General features: G+C 39.7%; 1 protein-coding gene across 1 annotated transcript in view; it reads right to left on the reverse strand.

Annotated features, from left to right (window-relative positions):
- Nucleotides 1–7,869, reverse strand: part of LOC109055865 (doublecortin domain-containing protein 2-like) — a 40,832-nt gene extending 32,963 nt beyond the window's left edge. The window contains exons 1-2 of the mRNA XM_042740262.1: nt 7,251–7,869; nt 5,335–5,386 (exon numbers count right to left, since the gene is read on the reverse strand). Of these exons, the coding sequence (XP_042596196.1) occupies nt 5,335–5,386; nt 7,251–7,537 (339 nt within the window). The 5' untranslated portion in view covers nt 7,538–7,869. The remainder of the gene's footprint in view (nt 1–5,334; nt 5,387–7,250) is intronic.
- Between the last annotated feature and the right edge of the window lie 9,117 nt (nt 7,870–16,986).

Here is a 16,986-nt window from a genome sequence, read left to right on the forward strand (position 1 = left end):
CAGGTCCCTGGTGGACAGCCAGACCCATTGCCCAGGGATATATTCAGGTACCTTCCTTCTCCGACGATTGGCTTGTTCCCTGGTTCGATGCACTGCTCTTTTTAGATGGACATGAGATGTATTCCATGTGTTCTCACTTCTCCTTAACCAGTCGTTGACAGCAGGGAGTTCGGAGGGTTCTCCCGACCAGGGAAATAGAGGGGGCTGAAGCCGAGGACACACTGGAAAGGGGTGAGGCCAGTTGATGGCTTGCAGAGCGAGTTTTGTGCATACTCAGCCCATAACAGGAACCGACTCCAATCATTCTGATTCTGGTGGCAGTACAAGCGTGGGAACCTGGTGATCTCTTGATTGGGCCTTTCGACTTGGCCGTTGGATTGTGGATGGTAGCCGGAGGTGAGAATGATGTTGATGTTGAGTTGTTGGCAGAAAGCCTTCCAGACTCGAGAGGTGAACTGTGGGCCTCGGTCAGAAACTATATCCTCGGGAAGGCCATAGTGGTGAGAGGATTTGGACATGTTACAGACCTGGCATTGCTGAACAAATGTAATTGTATCCGGCGATAGGGATGGCCACCAGAAGCGTTCGGACACCAGCTGAATTGAAGCTGTAATCCTGGGGTGCCCTGAGCTGGGGAAGTCATGTACCAGATGCAACACACGTGGATGAAGATTGACTGGCACATAAGTTTGGTTGATGGTGGGGTTCAGTGGTTTGGTTTATTTGGCATTTGATTGTTTGGTTTATGTGGAAGTTTAGCATTGAACTGGTGCTACAATCAGAGTTGGTGGGATTACAGTTTCATCCGTTGGACCCTGGTTTGTATGTGACTTTGAAGTCGAAGCGGGAAAAGAAGAGTGAACATCGGGCTTGCCTTGGGTTAAATCGTTTGGGTGAGTGAATGAATTCCATGTTGCAGTGATCGGTGAGTACCAGGAAAGGTATTTTAGCGCCCTCTAGCCAATGCCTCCATTCTTCAAAGGCCGCCTTCATTGCCAGCAATTCTTGATCACCCACGTCATAATTGCTTTTGGCCGCATTCAGTTTGCGTGAATAGGCACAGGGGAATAGCTTCGGAGGATTGCACTGACGTTGTTACAAGATGGCTCCAATACCCGTGTTGGATGCATCAACCTCTACCGTGAATTCGAGATCGGGATCTAGATGAAGGATGGGTGCTGTGGTGAAGCGCTCCTTGAGTTGTTGGAAAGCAATCTGAGCTGCTGGTGAACAGTCTAAGCGTTGTCTCCCTCCCCTGAGCAGCGAGGTAAGTGGAGCCGCTATGGTGCTGAAGTTCCATATAAAGCATCTGTAGAAGTTAGCAAAGCCCAGAAAACGTTGCAGTTCCTTTACAGTCCTTGGTTGTGACCAATCTAATACGGACAGAACTTTTTTGTCATCCATTGCGGCGCCCTCAGCACTGATGATGTAGACCAGGAAGGACACTTGCGTCTGATGAAACTCGCATTTCTCTCTTTGCATACAACTGATGGTCTATTAGACTTTGTACAGACTGTGGTATCGTTTTCACATGCGTCTCCAGGGAATCCGAGTAGATGAGGATGTCATCAATGTAGACAATGACCCAGCGATTGAGCACATCACGGAACACGTCGTTAATGTAAGCTTGGAAAACAGACGGACTGTTGGAAAGCCCGAACGGCATAACCAAATATTCAGATTGTAGGCACTGCGGAGATCAAGCTTGGTAAAATATCTGGCAGAGCGCAGTTGCTCCAGAACAGATGGAACCAGTGGCAGGGGATAACGAAACTTAACTGTGACATCATTCAGACTTTGGTAATCAATGCATGGCCATAAACCTCTATCCTTCTTTTTTACTAAGAAAAACTCTGCTGAGGCTGGAGAGGTGGACAGTCTAATGAAACCTTTAGCCAGTTCCTCCTTGATGTATGCCCTCATTGCCTCAGACTCTGGTTGAGATGGGGGAAACACTTTACCTTTCGTAGGCATTGCTCCAGGAAGCAGATCGATTGCGCAATCACTGGACTGATGTGGTAGAAGTTGAGAAGCTTTTGACCTGCTGAATGCTTCCGTGAGATTTTGATATTCAATCGGGAGATCTGATCCGGTTGTAACTTCCGACTGAGGAGAGTGAGTGGAGGTTATGACACCTGGTTGACACTGCAGGCATTCCTTTTGATAGGGTTCTGACCATTGTCGAATCTGTTTAGTGGTCCAGGTAAACCAGGGGTTGTGTCTCTCCAGCCAGGGTAGTCCAAGGATAACTGGGTTCTGTGGTGAGTCGATGGCGAAGAGACTTATGAGTTCCGTGTGGAGGGAGCCAGTCCTTAGTGTGAGTTCTTGGGTTCCGAATTTGAGCAGTCCTGTGCCCAGTGGGTGTCCATCCAACGCTGCCACAGCCAGTCGGGATTCACATGGAAGAAGAGAAAGGTTTTGAGCACTGGCAAACTGATCAATAAAATTTCCCGCCGACCCAGAGTCTATCAAAGCCCTTGTCTCAACCGTGACATCGGTAATGGTTAAAGACATGGGCACCTCAAGAGTATATGGACTAGAACTCGCCATGGTGGTATCTTTGGAGGTAGTTCTAGTAGGGCAGCTGGCTCTCAGATGACCTGGCAACCCGCAGTAAAGGCATAGATGGTTCCTCATCCTTCACTCTCCCTCCTCCGACGATAGAGGATTGACTCCGATGTGCATGGGTTCAGGGTCTGGCATGGCTATGGAGGTGGGTGATAGAGCACGTGAATGTTGTGAGGAGCGTTGTGAGGTTGTCGAGGCGGATTGAGAGATTGATGAACTGTTCCAGGGTCTTTCCCTCATCGTGGCAGGCCAGTTCTGACTGTAACTCAGCGGATAAGCCCTTGCGGTAAAACATCTTCAGGGGGCCGGTATCCCAACCATTTTGGGCTGCGAGCGTGTGGAAAGTGAGAGAGTAATGCGCTTCAGTATCTCTGCCTTAACAAAGTGCAAGCAACTGTTCGCCTGCCTCTTTGCTGCAGGCCGAGTGCTCAAATACCTCTCAAAACTGACGAAGGAATTCGTTGAAGGAAGGAAATGACAAGCTTCCGCCCTCCCATATGGCCATAGCCCAGTCCAACGCCCTTCCAGTCAGCAGGGAACAGATGAAAGCCACGCGACTGTTGTATGTGGGATATAACAATGGTTGTTGATCCATAAACAGAGAACATTGTAAGAGGAAGCCTCTACACTTATCTGGAGTGCCTGAAAATCACTCTGGTAAGGAGAGCCGAGGGTTAGCAGTGTGAGGGATTGCTGATGCGTTAGTTGATCTAGGCTCGGGCGTAGATGGGTTCGGTGGCGGCGTGACCAGTTGCATGGATTGCAACGTTCTCACCAGTTCCGTGAGGCATTGCAGTTGCTGTTGTTGAGATGCTAATAGGTTAGCTTGGGCTGGATCAAACCTCGGAGGATAGTTGATAGACCACTGCTGGATCTGAGGTTGGCGAAGTCTTCTGTAATGATCAGTCGGAAGCTTGTGGATCCATTTGCAGCTCTTTATTGAGTGAATCAAGGTTAACAACAGGCAATGGTCAATCAATAGTGTTAGGAATATCAGAGGCAAGTCGGAAACAGAAACGATACCAGACAGGAGTCGGGGCAACCAGCAAACAATCAGAGTTCCAGGTAACAAGATCACAAGGGTAGGCGACAGAGAATCAGAATAGTCAAACAGTCCAGGGTCATACACGGAATACACTCAGAAAGGCAGGGAAAATGCTTAGAAATGTCAGCCGGGACAAGACAAGACTTCACAGTGTGTGTGAGTGTGAATGCTGGTTAAATAGGCCCGTGATGAGCAACACCTGTGCCGGTAATCAGTCCAGTATGGGATTATGGGATTGAATGAGTCCGGGGTGAATGTTAATACTCAGGTGAGGGTGCCCTCTGGTGACCATTGGAGAGAGCCACAGAGGTCTGATTCGTGACACTTTTTAAAAGCATGCTAAAGTGTACTTCAATTTCAAAAGTGACATACAGTATACTAACAAGTTTCACATGGTGCTTAAAATAAAAATTACTAAGTCTATGACCCAAATCTCAAGTATCATTGTTAAAAATTCTGCATAGAGTAAAAATATTAATTAATTGTTCAGCTTTGCAAATCTCTTGTCAACAGTTTTTTTTTTTTTAATAACAATTAATACATTTATTTTCAACAAATCAATAAATATGAAACTGCATTCCAGTCAGCAGAAAACACGCCTTGAGACATGAAATGTGAGCTCAGCTCTGTTGCTCTCAGGGTCAGACGTGAGTTTGATTAACCAGTGTGTTTAAGCGAGGGCACTGCTCAGTTCAGCCCAAACACAGACACACAGCTGCTCTCATCTAGTCTTTCAGTGTCTCTCGGGCCCCTGCCATATCCCCTGGTAACCCCACGGGACGCCTGTATAAAGAGCGGAAGGACAGCGTGTCTTTGGGATGCTGCCAAACCAAAGTGGCCGCTCTAATTGAGACAATCAGGAGCCAGTGGGAACAAAGTGTGGCCCTCGTCGATAAATAAAAGAACCTGTTCAGTCTTGCCTAATGATGATTAGGACATTTTTTCACCAATTACCATGGCAACAGCCCTTTAGTTCAACACAATAATAAAGTGGGATCTGAGCAGGTATGACGATACTCTCTTTCTTTGCCAAAGAGAGTTCATTAAATTTTAAGACTGTCGTAAAAAAAAAAAGTCCCTGTTCTTTCTTTCTTTCTTTCTTTCTTTCTTTCTTTCTTTTCATTCCTCTCTGCTTTAACTAGTCTTGAGTTCTGCAGGAGTATATGAAGTGCCAATCAGATGGTCTCCGGAGGCTTTGTTTGCACTTTGGGTTGGAGCCATTGACTTAATATGCATCCAAGAAGGTGGATAATAATTCACAGGTTAATAATTAATTGCCAAATGAGCCAACATCAAAGTGATTCTTTCCAGACGACAACGCAGACGGTGTGTCTAAACATGACACCTCGCTCAGGTAGTATTTCTTGTATGTTAAAGCATGTGCAATATGCTGAAGTAGCACACTAATGCTCCAGGATAACTTTGGTGTTAAAAACATGCTCTTAAATTACTGGCTGTTTGCCAGTGTCTAAACCTCCTGTGGTTAACTGTCAGCCTTCAGTGCTCTGGTTCAGAGCCCTGAGGGACATGTGGATGAACATATACACCCGACTGACTCCATTAACCTCCAAACTAGTGCAGTGATTGACTGCTAAATTCAGTGTTTGTGATGTTCTTAGTTAATGTGATTAACAGTGTTTTATACATGAGTTGAGCTTGCATTAGTTATACTGCATACACACATACACAGATTTTAGACTTAAATAAATATTTGTTCTTACCACTCCATTGGGCTGAAGCGTTTTTTTCTTCCTGGTTCCTATCTGTAAATAACTAGAAAGTGAGCTGAATTACTTCTTTTTTTTTTTCTTTACAATGCAAAATTTTTGAAGATATTTGTGAAGTGGTCATAAAACAGTAACGGTGCTAGTCAAACGTTTCACTAAATTTAGTTCAAATTTATGTTTCTTCTAAAAATTAACACTTAAAGCAAGAGTTCAACAAAAAATTAAAATGTCTTGAGAAAGTCCTCATTCTCAGGCCATCCAAGATATAGATGAGTTTGTTTCTTCATCAGGTTAGTAGAAATGTACAGTAACACTGCATCAGTGTCTCATCAATAGATGCTCTGCAGTGAATGGGTGCCATCAGAATGACAGTCCAAACAGCTGATAAAAACATCACAATAATCCACAAGTAATCCACATTTTTCAGTTATATATTTTTACATCTGGAGAAGACAAAAGCTGAAACACATCCAGCATTAAGACGTGTTTAACTCAAATACGAGTCCATAATCCATAATAACGTTTCCTCCAGTGAAAAAGTGCATCTCCTGCCGTCTCTCACAACAAAATCCAGCTGCATATTTGTTTAGAGCTGTATTGGACTGTTTTGGCTTGTAAATGGTGCTTGATGTATGCAGATTTCTTTCCTGATTCAGACCTGAACACTTTTTCACTGGAGGAAACATTATTATGGATTATATATATTATGAGTTTTAATGTCTTTATGATGGATTTGATTCACACAAACACAAGATGTTAAGTGGTTGTGTGGATTACTTGTGGATTATTGTGATGTTGTTTTTTTGTTTTTTTTTAATCAGCTGTTTGGACTCTCATTCTGATGTCACCCATTTACTGCAGAGCATCCATTGATGAGACACTGATGCAATAATACATTTCTACAAATCTGATGAAAAAAACAAACTCATCCTAATCTTGGATTACCTGAGGGTGAGAACATTTTTAGCAAATTTTAATTTGTGGGTGAACTATTTTAAGTTTGTAAAATTAGTTATCTACATTTGTATGTACACTTGCACATGAATTTCTTTACAAAACTAACATTTACAAACATTTTTTGAAGTTGAATCAGATCGTGAAGGAAAAGCATCATCATGTGTCCACAATACATGCACTCTAAGAAAAAGTTCATTATAATACATAAGTACATTGTCCGTAAAATGTAAGTCTGTAACACCATGTTAATTTGAAGGACTTTTTGTATTGATATTTCAGAGGTGTTTTCCCCATATTTTAAAATATGCCCTGTATTGTGTTGTTTCTTAAATTAAAGGAATTGTCTGTAAACTAAATGGAAAAGGTGGTAATTTTCTGCCAGGACATTATCTATCTTTCTAGAGATATATAAAGGTGTTTTTTTTTTGTTTTTTTTTACACTGTGGAAACTCTGAAAAAAAAAACTCTAGACGCACCTCATCAGTGTTGGGGGGTAACACATTACATGCAATGCCAGTTACATAACCAGATTACTTTTTTTCAAGTAACTAGTAAAGGAACACTTTACTTATAAATTTAGAAGGAAATATCTGAGTTACTTTTTCAAATAAGTATCTCCAGTTACTTTGTTTCTCATGTACTGACTGACAGCTCTGGTGTTGCCATGCTGAGAGTATTCAGGAGTACTGAAAGTACAGAGACGTGTGAACATGTTACTGTAGTTCTAGACTATTTGTATGATTAAAGTCAGAGCTGATTCTGATGAGGATTCATTTGTGCCACGTTTTGATCACTACACGATTCCCAACTTTCATTTGCTTTATTTCAGGTTTTGTGAATTTCCTATCATTATAGGACATGAAAAACAAAAATGTGTATGTAAAAGTTTGATAGAACGATAGAACGATAGAACGATAGATAGATGGATGGATGGATGGATGGAGGTGTCTTACTCTATCTTCTTGAACCTCTCTCGTCCAGCAGCCACGTACTGCTCTCCGCTCCGCAGGTGCTCCAGGGACTGGACCCGGTGTCCGGCTTTGGGCGTGTAGATGTTGCGGACCGCGCCGAACGAAGCCCTCACGCCGCCAGTCACCTCCCGCAGCAGCGTGTCGAAGGTCGAAACCCGCTTCGAGTTAATCACCAAACGCCTGGGCTCGTAATACGGATCCCCATTGCGATAGAAATAGATATTTTTCACTTCAGGTTGAGACAGAAAGTTTGGCTTCTCCGTACTCATGGCCAGGAGAGGTGAAGCTAGCGATGGAGCGCAGCGCGGTTAGATCTCCAGAGCAGAGCAGCGCATATGATCCTCATGGTCCAAACGACACAGACACACGTTTGATTCACAAATCAACATGATTTTAAGCCAAACAAATGTAGACAAGGTGGATTTTGAGAAAAATAAAACTTTCCAGTGGGATACGTTCATGTCATGATGATTAAGAGAAAGATGCAGCGAACTGAAAGCAATGATCATGGGAACTCTTGTGTTCCTCGAGCGGTTTCTATAGAGACATTACAATCTTAAAGCCGCTTATACCACACTACACCAACTCCAGAGACTCCGTGTATGGCAAGCTGCTTTAACATTAAGCCTTTACCCAGCAACAATTTTTTGGTTCACAGAACTACTCTTTTTTGTTTGTTTTTTTTTTTTTTTTTTTTTTTTTTTTTTTTTATATAACGTTATTTAACGTTCCCTTAATGTTATTTTAACATTTCTCTAACCTCTTTACTCTGATATGATCACCCCATTGTATGTCTGTAATCATCCAGCTCACTCGTGACCATATTATATATATATATATATATATATATATATATATATATATATATATATATATATATATATATATATATATATATATAATGCCTTTAGGGCAAGTTCTATATTTTTCATTGGTTCAAGATAAAAAATATAGATGTGAATCATTACCCTATTTTTTTTTTTTTTTTTTAATTGAATGAATGAAACATTTTTTTCATACAGTTTAGGCATCCATACAGATCATTTCCATGCCACTTATACTGTGTATAGTTAGTCATGATTAAACAATTTTAAACAATATTACCTGACTCATCTGGCAGGATAATTGGCACCAAAATGGAGGGCCTTGCAAATCTCATCTCCTCCAGTGCTATTCTCCTCTCTTCCAAAGCCAGCTTGGCCTTCTTGAGTTCAATGTCTTCTAAAAGTTGTTGCTCATCTCATTGGCCTCTTTAAGAGATTGTCTAATGTCTTTTAGAACATTTAGTTTCTCTTGCTTCAGCTGCACTAAGTCTGGAGACATTCTCAAATCACTGAGGTGTGGTGGCTGTAGCCTGAACAATTGAATATGGAGGCTTGGGCATGGATGGACCGTTGGGAAAACTGGGAGATGGTAAGTGTCTGCCAATAAAGGTGAACCTAATTGATCTTGTGAGCATGATGGACCTGACTCAGGCTCAGGTTGACACAACCCTATTCCTCCATGGAGGTCAATACCACCACAAATCCCATCTGAGGCAGGTGTTCCAAAGATTGACTTTTCTTCTTCTGCTGTAAGAAGGGGGGCATCATTAGGCCCACCACCTGTTTTATTAATTGTTGTCCTCTGCAGTGCCCTTTTTCTTTTAGCAAGGCTTCAATTGTCCTACCACGTCTTCATGACCTCCTTCCCTGATCTTTTAATGCCTCTTGCAGTTAGTTTTGTAGCAATATCGTCCCAGGTTTTTAGTTTTTCTTTATTTGTAAGAGTGCCCTTAAACCTGCTGAAAATTAAGTTTTTTTTTTTATTTATTTTTTTTTTTTTTAGCTCCACCTCCTCTAAAATAACAATAACATTTTTTTGTTTGTTTGATTCAGCCATTTTGTCTCCACCTCTAGGTTTGTGCTTATATAGATTTTTCTCCTAGTAGCAAATGCACATCAGGTGAAGATAATTAGGCTAGACATTTCAAAATATAAATGTAAGAGCCATAAGTTATTTATTTATATAGATGTGAAATAAGTAACTGTGTGGATAAAGTAATGAATAAATAATTCTGCTTAAATAATTAAGGTTTCATATAAATATCGAAAATGATGCTGATGTCATTTCCTGCAAGGACCATTAGAATTTGTGTTATGCAAGATTGGAGTGATACAGTGTTTCGACTGTGCAACATTTCCAGTTTATTTTTGTTTTTAAACTTGCTCAAGAAGAAATTACTGGACTTTTTGTGGTAGTAAAAGTAGAAGAAGTAGAAGAAGCAACGGAAATCAGAAATTAAATGGATTGTTATAACAACAAGCATGTGCAATGATGAGCCATTCTACAATGTGACATTTCAGTACTTGACATATGGACAGCGACTCTTAAGTAGCACTTTAAAGCACATCTACATGCAATCGTTTTAAGTGCATTTTTGTGAAACGCACGTGAAACAAAAAAAACATTCATTAAATGACTCATAGAAAATGCTCTTAAGCCCTAAGATCAAGAAATGCAGCCCAGATCATTAGTTTATTTCAATTTTAAAAATGCATTTCTAAAATACAGAAAGTTAAATTTCAATACACATTCTTTTATGAACTGTTCATTGAGAGGTTCTTTGGGGACCCAAATAATGGTTCTTCTATGAAAGGGTAGACACAAGTCAGACATAGCCAGAGTTTAGGGCCTGTGTACACTTGGTCACTTCATGCATTTTTTCTGATCGGATATCTATCTTATTTGTTAAACGTTTCCATTTACACCTGGCCACACAAATGTATCTTTGCAAAACGGATATATGTCTGACATTCAATTCCTGTACTATATGCAAATTTAACAGAGTTCACATCAATGAAAGCAACAGATGAGCACTGCATTTTATTCATTATCAGAGTGCAGCATTGGGATAGTCTAGCCTGGGGAGTGGAGGAACATGCATATGAGAATTCATGAGTGCTAAAGGACCTGTGGAACTGATTTTTCTGTGGTCACTGTTGTTGGCCGGGCAGAAAAGCCAGCGAACAAGGAAGTGTGTGTGGCTGTAGTTTTATCCCTTCTGGTATTTCCTGCGCCCTCTGGATTAGCGTGCTGTAAATGTTTGCGTTGGAGATGAAAAAAAAAAAAAAATTCTGTCACCCTTTAATCGTCCCCATGTTGTTTCTCCAACTTGTGTAGCCTTTATTCCTTCACTGAAAAAAAATGCTAACCTAAAATAGTACAATCTATTCAACATATTATTCAACATCACTGAACCTATATACAACCACTCATACAAAAAAACCCCCTCATGATTATTGGTTAATTTGTGTAGAAGTAGCTGATAGTAAACAGCTATTTCACATCCTTACTGTGTAATTGACGTGACGTGACATGACATACAGCCAAGTATGGTGACCCATACTAAGAATTTGTGCTCTGCATTTAACCCATTCAAAGTGCACACACACAGCAGTGAACACACACACACCGTGAACACACACCCGGAGCAGTGGGCAGCCATTTATGTATGTCTGCACTATGTTTGTCTGCATGTATGTCTATCATGTATGTTTACACTATGTCTATACTTTCTTCTGCACTGGAAGTTCCTGTGCACTATGTTTGTCTGCATGTATGTCTATCATGTATGTTTACACTATGTCTATACTTTCTTCTGCACTAATAATTGGAGGTTATCATGTATGTTTACACTATGTCTTTTTTTTATTCTGTAATGGTAGTTGCTTCTGCTTAATGGTATATATATGTATGTTGGATATCACCTCTTCTACATATGAAAATGCTGTGTGCTGAGATGCACTAATTAACCACATTTTCAAGGCTGCTTTCCCTTGCCACTAATTTTGTAAATGGTCAAGGCATTTAATTAGCAGGTTGTTATGCGACGCACCAAACAAACATGTTTTTTGTTCCAAGATATAACTAGGTTTGAGCAACAGAGGGGCTCTACTTGCACATTAACTCCTTGGTGTCCAATTAGATTGAATGAAGACTATTGGGTGATGCATACATTTTCATTCAACAGGGGACATACATGAATGCCTGGATGGAAAGCACTAAAAAGGTAATTTCTGATGGTGAATAAAATCACATTTAATGGAAAATACTCAGCATGGCAAGTCTAGTAATATCTAAACTTGAGTACTAGTACCAGTAAATAATCCAAAAGTGAGTAGTATATTTGACCAGGAATTACACTGTAAGTACTTATTCTTCTAACAAAATAAACCAGCATTTAAAAGACTGGTTTGCTAGTCTTAGTTGGTCCTCCAGTCTGACCGAGTTAGTCTGTTAGCTGGTTTTAAAGAGTTTGCGTCTGACCACTTTCATCTTGTCAGGCTGGGAGATTTTTATTTATTTATTTATTTATTATTTTATTTATTTTTTTGCATTAGTACACATACTTGTTATTTTGTTTATTTTTTTGAATTATTGCACATACTAGTACTCAAGTCCAGACAAAACAACACTGGCACTCAACTTCGTCTCAAGAATATAATATAATATAATATAATATAATATAATGTGTGCAGATCTTTTGTTTTGTAGTTTTGTACCATTTGGAGGGGATTAATAACTTTGGCAGGTAAGTCACTATATAAGGAGTTATAGTTATCCAATCTGGAGGTTGTAAAAGCATGGATAATAGTTTCAGCATCTCCAAAATTAAGTAAGGGATGTATACGAACAATATTCCGCAATTGGTAAAAGCATGATTCAACAATCTGACCAAAATGAGTCAAACAACACTCCAAAACTTTGCACAGTTGTTGAGGGCCTAATCTGGACACCATCGATATCTATGAAGATGTCATGCTGGGAAGAGCTCTGTGATTTAGGGCCAACCAGCAGGATTTCAGTTTTGTCTGCATTTAGTTGTAAAAAGTTATCTGACATCCAGGTTTTAAGTTCTTGAAGACAGGAAACAATAGAAAGGGGTGGACAAACTGAGTTGGGCTAAACCGTAAAATAGATCTGAATATCATCAGCGTAGCTATGAAAATTGAGACCATGACGTTGGATGATCTGACCCAGTGGCAGTATGTAAATGAGAAATAGAAGTGGACCAAGTACAGAACCTTGGGGGACACCACGGGAAATAGTGACTGTGCGAGGTCTATTCTTATCTATCCTAACGAACTGCTGTCCATCCAATTGATATGAAGTTAGCCACTGAAGAGCAGCACCACTGATACCTATAGCAGATAGTTGAGAAAGAAGAACAGAGTTGTAAAACAGTATCAAAGGCTGCACTCAGGTCAAGGAGAACCAGGAACCTGGGCACCTGAATCAGAAAACAGGAGGAGATAATTAACTTTAATTATCTTAATTATAACTTTTTTACTTTTAAAAGTGCTGTTTCTGTGCTGTGAGAGGGACGGAAACCAGATTGAAACTGCTCATAAAGATTATGTTTCTCTAAATGAGACTGCAGTTGGGTTGCAACTACCTTCTCAAGTATTTTAGCAACAAATGGGAGTTTTGATATTGGTCTAAAATTGTTCAGGTCTGTGTTATCAAGACCAGGTTTCTTAAGGATTGGGGTGATGGCAGCTACTTTTAGGTCTAGTGGAACATAATTAGTGGCAAGGGATCCGTTTATAATATGAGTAATAGGCTGAATGAGTGCAGGCAAAAGGATTTTGAGTAAATATGTTGGAATAGGATCAAGTGTGCTGGAGGCAGAGTTAGATTTGATAATCAGTTGTTCGACCGCAGATATATTTGTGGGTAAGTAAGTGTTGAGTGTGTGACCTATCAGACATGTATAAAGCTGGGGAGAGACAGATGGAGAAAATCTTTCACAAAGATCAACAGAGCCATTAATAGCTACGGACGATGGTTTAACAAGTTTGTTGATCTCAGAGAAAAGAGCTTTAGGTTTGCACTTGGCTTTATTAATGACAGTAGAGCGTGCAATGTTAAGTACTTTATATTTCACTACTGAATTTGAGAAAGCAATAGCATGCACTACAAGGGTGGATTTTTTATAAAGTCGTTCAAGACGCCTACATTCAGCTTTCATTACTCTTATTTCAGGGGTGAACCAAGGAGAGGAGTGAGCAGAAAGGACAGTTCTAGTTTTTAGTCCAGCAAGGTCATCCAAAACATTACAAACAGATTCATTATAGGTTGAGAGTATCTCATCAGGGCTCAGTAGGTTGAGTGCGGAAGAGAGAGGGGAGGCAGCAATAGCAACAGAAAAATTGTCAGTGGTTACAGATTTCAGGTTACGGTAAGTTATAGTAGTTTTAATTTTTTGTTTTACAAGGGGGAGAGGAAAACCAAAGACAATAAGTTTATGATCAGAGATGCCCAATTCAAGACCCCAAGCACCAACATTGTCAATACAAACAGTGCAAAGCAAATCAAGAGTATGAGAATGTGAATGTGTGGGAAAATCAATATGCTGTGATACATCAAAATAATCCAAAACAGATAAAAAGTATTTTGCAGTATTACAATCTGAATCAACATGTATGTTAAAGTCACCTAGCACTATGTATCTGTCCTTCTGGGCACAGATGAGAGTAAGAAGTTCAGTCAACTCAGAGAGAAAATTTGCATTATATTTAGGGGTCTATAAATCAGCAGAATCAGAAGTGGAGCAGGACCAGCAAGTTTAAATGATAGACATTCAAAACTTGAAACTTCAAGAACATCATATTTGTTAATTTTATAATTGTTCTTAAATACCACAGCCAAACCACCACCTCTGCCACTGAGACGAGGTTTTGTCAGATAAATGAATCCAGAAGGGGTTAGTAGATTAAGTTCAATGAAGTCATCAGACATTTGCCAGGTTTCAGTTAGAAATAGTAAATCCAGATTTCTCTCAGTTATAATGTCACTCAGCAGTGTACCCTTGCCAGTCAAGGAATGAGTGGTCAAAAGGGAACAGTTGTGTCTGTGGGGCACATGCGCTGCACACCTTGGCGAATGAGAAATATCTCTTGTTAAAGGTATGAGAGTAAGGACGCGATGGAGAGTCACATCATAACTGTGGTAATGCTTAAATCTGTGTGTCCAGACCACAGGTATTGAAGAAAGAGGGTTGCAGTCATACATCCACTGACGCTTTGCAGACCGATGGATGTAATGTGGACGACGAACAATTCCGAGGGTTTTACACCATTCATATGTAGATATATCCAGACAGGAGTGACAGTTAAGGTTATGCAGCTGCGATGAGATATAACAAAGATCCATGCTATCAATGAGAAACAGAACAAGCCCGGATATGACTAGAGCCAGCGGTCTCAAAGCCAAAAAGTTATTAATAGCAAAAGACATATATTTGCCCAGTTTAAAACAGCACTCACAGAAAAATGGTACAGCCATACAAGACGATAACCATGGTAGCCAGACCCAGTTATGTATGATCTGCAAAACCATATAAGACACAACTCGCTAAACAAGTGGAAAACTTGCGGTGTGGGACCTATGGATAGGCAAGGGCAGAGGGCTCGCAGGAAAACGGTAAAGTGGGGCACACCTCTCGACATTAGCCAAGCCCGGATAGGCAGGACCACAAAGACACACTACTCAGTGGGAAAGAGGAAACTTTACTCACCGTGTGTGCAGAGTGGTAAAGCAAACATGGGCAGAGGGCTCGCGGGGATTTCAAAAAGTGAGATGCTGAACAGAAGTTAGCCAAGCAGTCCCAAAAAATGTCAAAAACAGCAGTCCAGCAGCATAACAGTTCAAATGCTCCAATACGGCTTTTATTTGGGAGTTCAGACTAATATATATATAGCAGCCTATTTCTGCCACTGATGCAAAATTTAATCCTTCAGTAAACCCTGAAAGCGCCCGCAATACACCTCCGGTAAACCCCGCAAAGTGTACTTGCTACGCAGAATTATCCACACTGTCGGTAAACCCCTTCAGTGAACAACACATTTAATGCCGCAGATCGCCGTTCTCAAACACAGAGCGCGCGCTCATTCCTCACACACGGTTAAACCACCGTACCGCCCCAAATTCGTTCTCTTGCTGCAGTCAAGAAAAATGAACGAAATGGGTCCGCAGATATAGCTCTTAGACTCGGCAGGTTTGCACAACAGAAGCCCATAAAGAGAAAGATGAGCAACTCACCTCTCTTTATCTTTCCTTGCGATGCATCAAATATACTTCAAGGATCGATCAGTATCCCAGCGGTGCCTCCATTAACTGATGCAAAATTTAATCCAATTTAGACGGTCAAGGTGTAATAATATGTAAATTTATTAAAAAGAATATAGAGAACAGAAACCACAAATCATAACTTGGAAATAAAGTTCTGGATAATAGTAACAACCTTCAAATATAGAAAATGTAAATCCAATGTTAGTACATTTTTAATAACAATCCATTTATGATGGACTGAACCCAACCAGTATTAATCAAAACATTAATAAAATTGTAAATAAAACATAAACAATTATCCTGTTCGAATCAAAAGTACCAAAATATTAGTATTAAAATATTAAAATATTAAAGTATCAGAGTATCAAAGTATCTGAATTTCAAGGTATCTGAATTTGAATAAAAACCTGTAAGATCTCTAAGTCTGAGTCTAAGAGTTGTCGAGTGAAGCCAAAGAAGAGGAAGTGAGCTGAAAAGATAGAGAGACCAGAGTCTCAGAAAGTCAAACCCCATTCTATTTTGCAGAGTCTATCTTATATACTGTTGTTCTAGACATAAGTCGTCATCTGGCTATCACTAATAACACCTAACCTTTAAAAATAGTCTAGTCAATGTCTCGATTTTGGACTTCTTCCTCTTTTAGATTCAGTGTATCATACTGATAATTCTAAGAAATATTGATACAAAAGAACAATACGTGCAGTTCAACTTCATATGCAAAACAGACTCAGCTGACTACGCAGATAGAAATACTGTGAAATTACATATGAAATATACCATAAAGTTTACCAAAAACATTTTTGAATATAAAAATGAAACCTGTTACTATATATATATGAGACAGATCCTTACCATGAAATATTTATTTTTAACTTTTGAAATTAAACCTATCATTATGAATAGAACACATTCTGAGTATGTTACTTCTCAGAATCTCTCAACAACACTTGGGTTTAATTTAAATACGTGGACTTCTTCTCAGAATCTCTATCACCATGTGGATTTCTTAGAATCTCCACACACCAGCCACATAATAAAAATACACATTTTAATATAATATATTGTGCAACATGAAAATGTTCTATTCTAATTGTAGTTAGGACTCAATGTATTTTGCAGATCCTGGGGAACAAACCACAAACTTGAATCAATAAAAATTGTTTAAATACAATGTTTTGATTTTTGTTAAACCACTCAAAGCCTAAAGCTCCATGGAATACAACAGCAGGAGTATTCTTATTATAAGTGTTTCAAATGTAAATGGCTACTGTAGTACTTTTCAAAAATAAACACGCAAGCCCTATATGTTTTATTACAGCTTGAGTCTTGAGGTTGTGTGTGGCTATTTACAATTAAATGTATATATTATTAGGGCCTATCTATTATGTAGCCATTCCTAGAGGTGCAGAAAAAAAAGTTTAGTTTAGTGGAATAGATGACAGGCAGTATGTGATATGTGAATATTATCACAGCCTGAAAACCTTTTATAATATGGTTCCTGTGAGCAATTTTAGGATAGTATATAAAGTTCTCACTTCGGTAGTCTTGCAGAGGAAATCATGGCTGCTCTACATCGAGTTTCTCAGTTGAGAGTGAGGTTAAG

The sequence above is a fragment of the Cyprinus carpio genome, chromosome B16, assembly GCF_018340385.1.
Source record: "Cyprinus carpio isolate SPL01 chromosome B16, ASM1834038v1, whole genome shotgun sequence".
In the NCBI taxonomy this organism is placed as follows: Eukaryota; Metazoa; Chordata; class Actinopteri; order Cypriniformes; family Cyprinidae; genus Cyprinus; species Cyprinus carpio.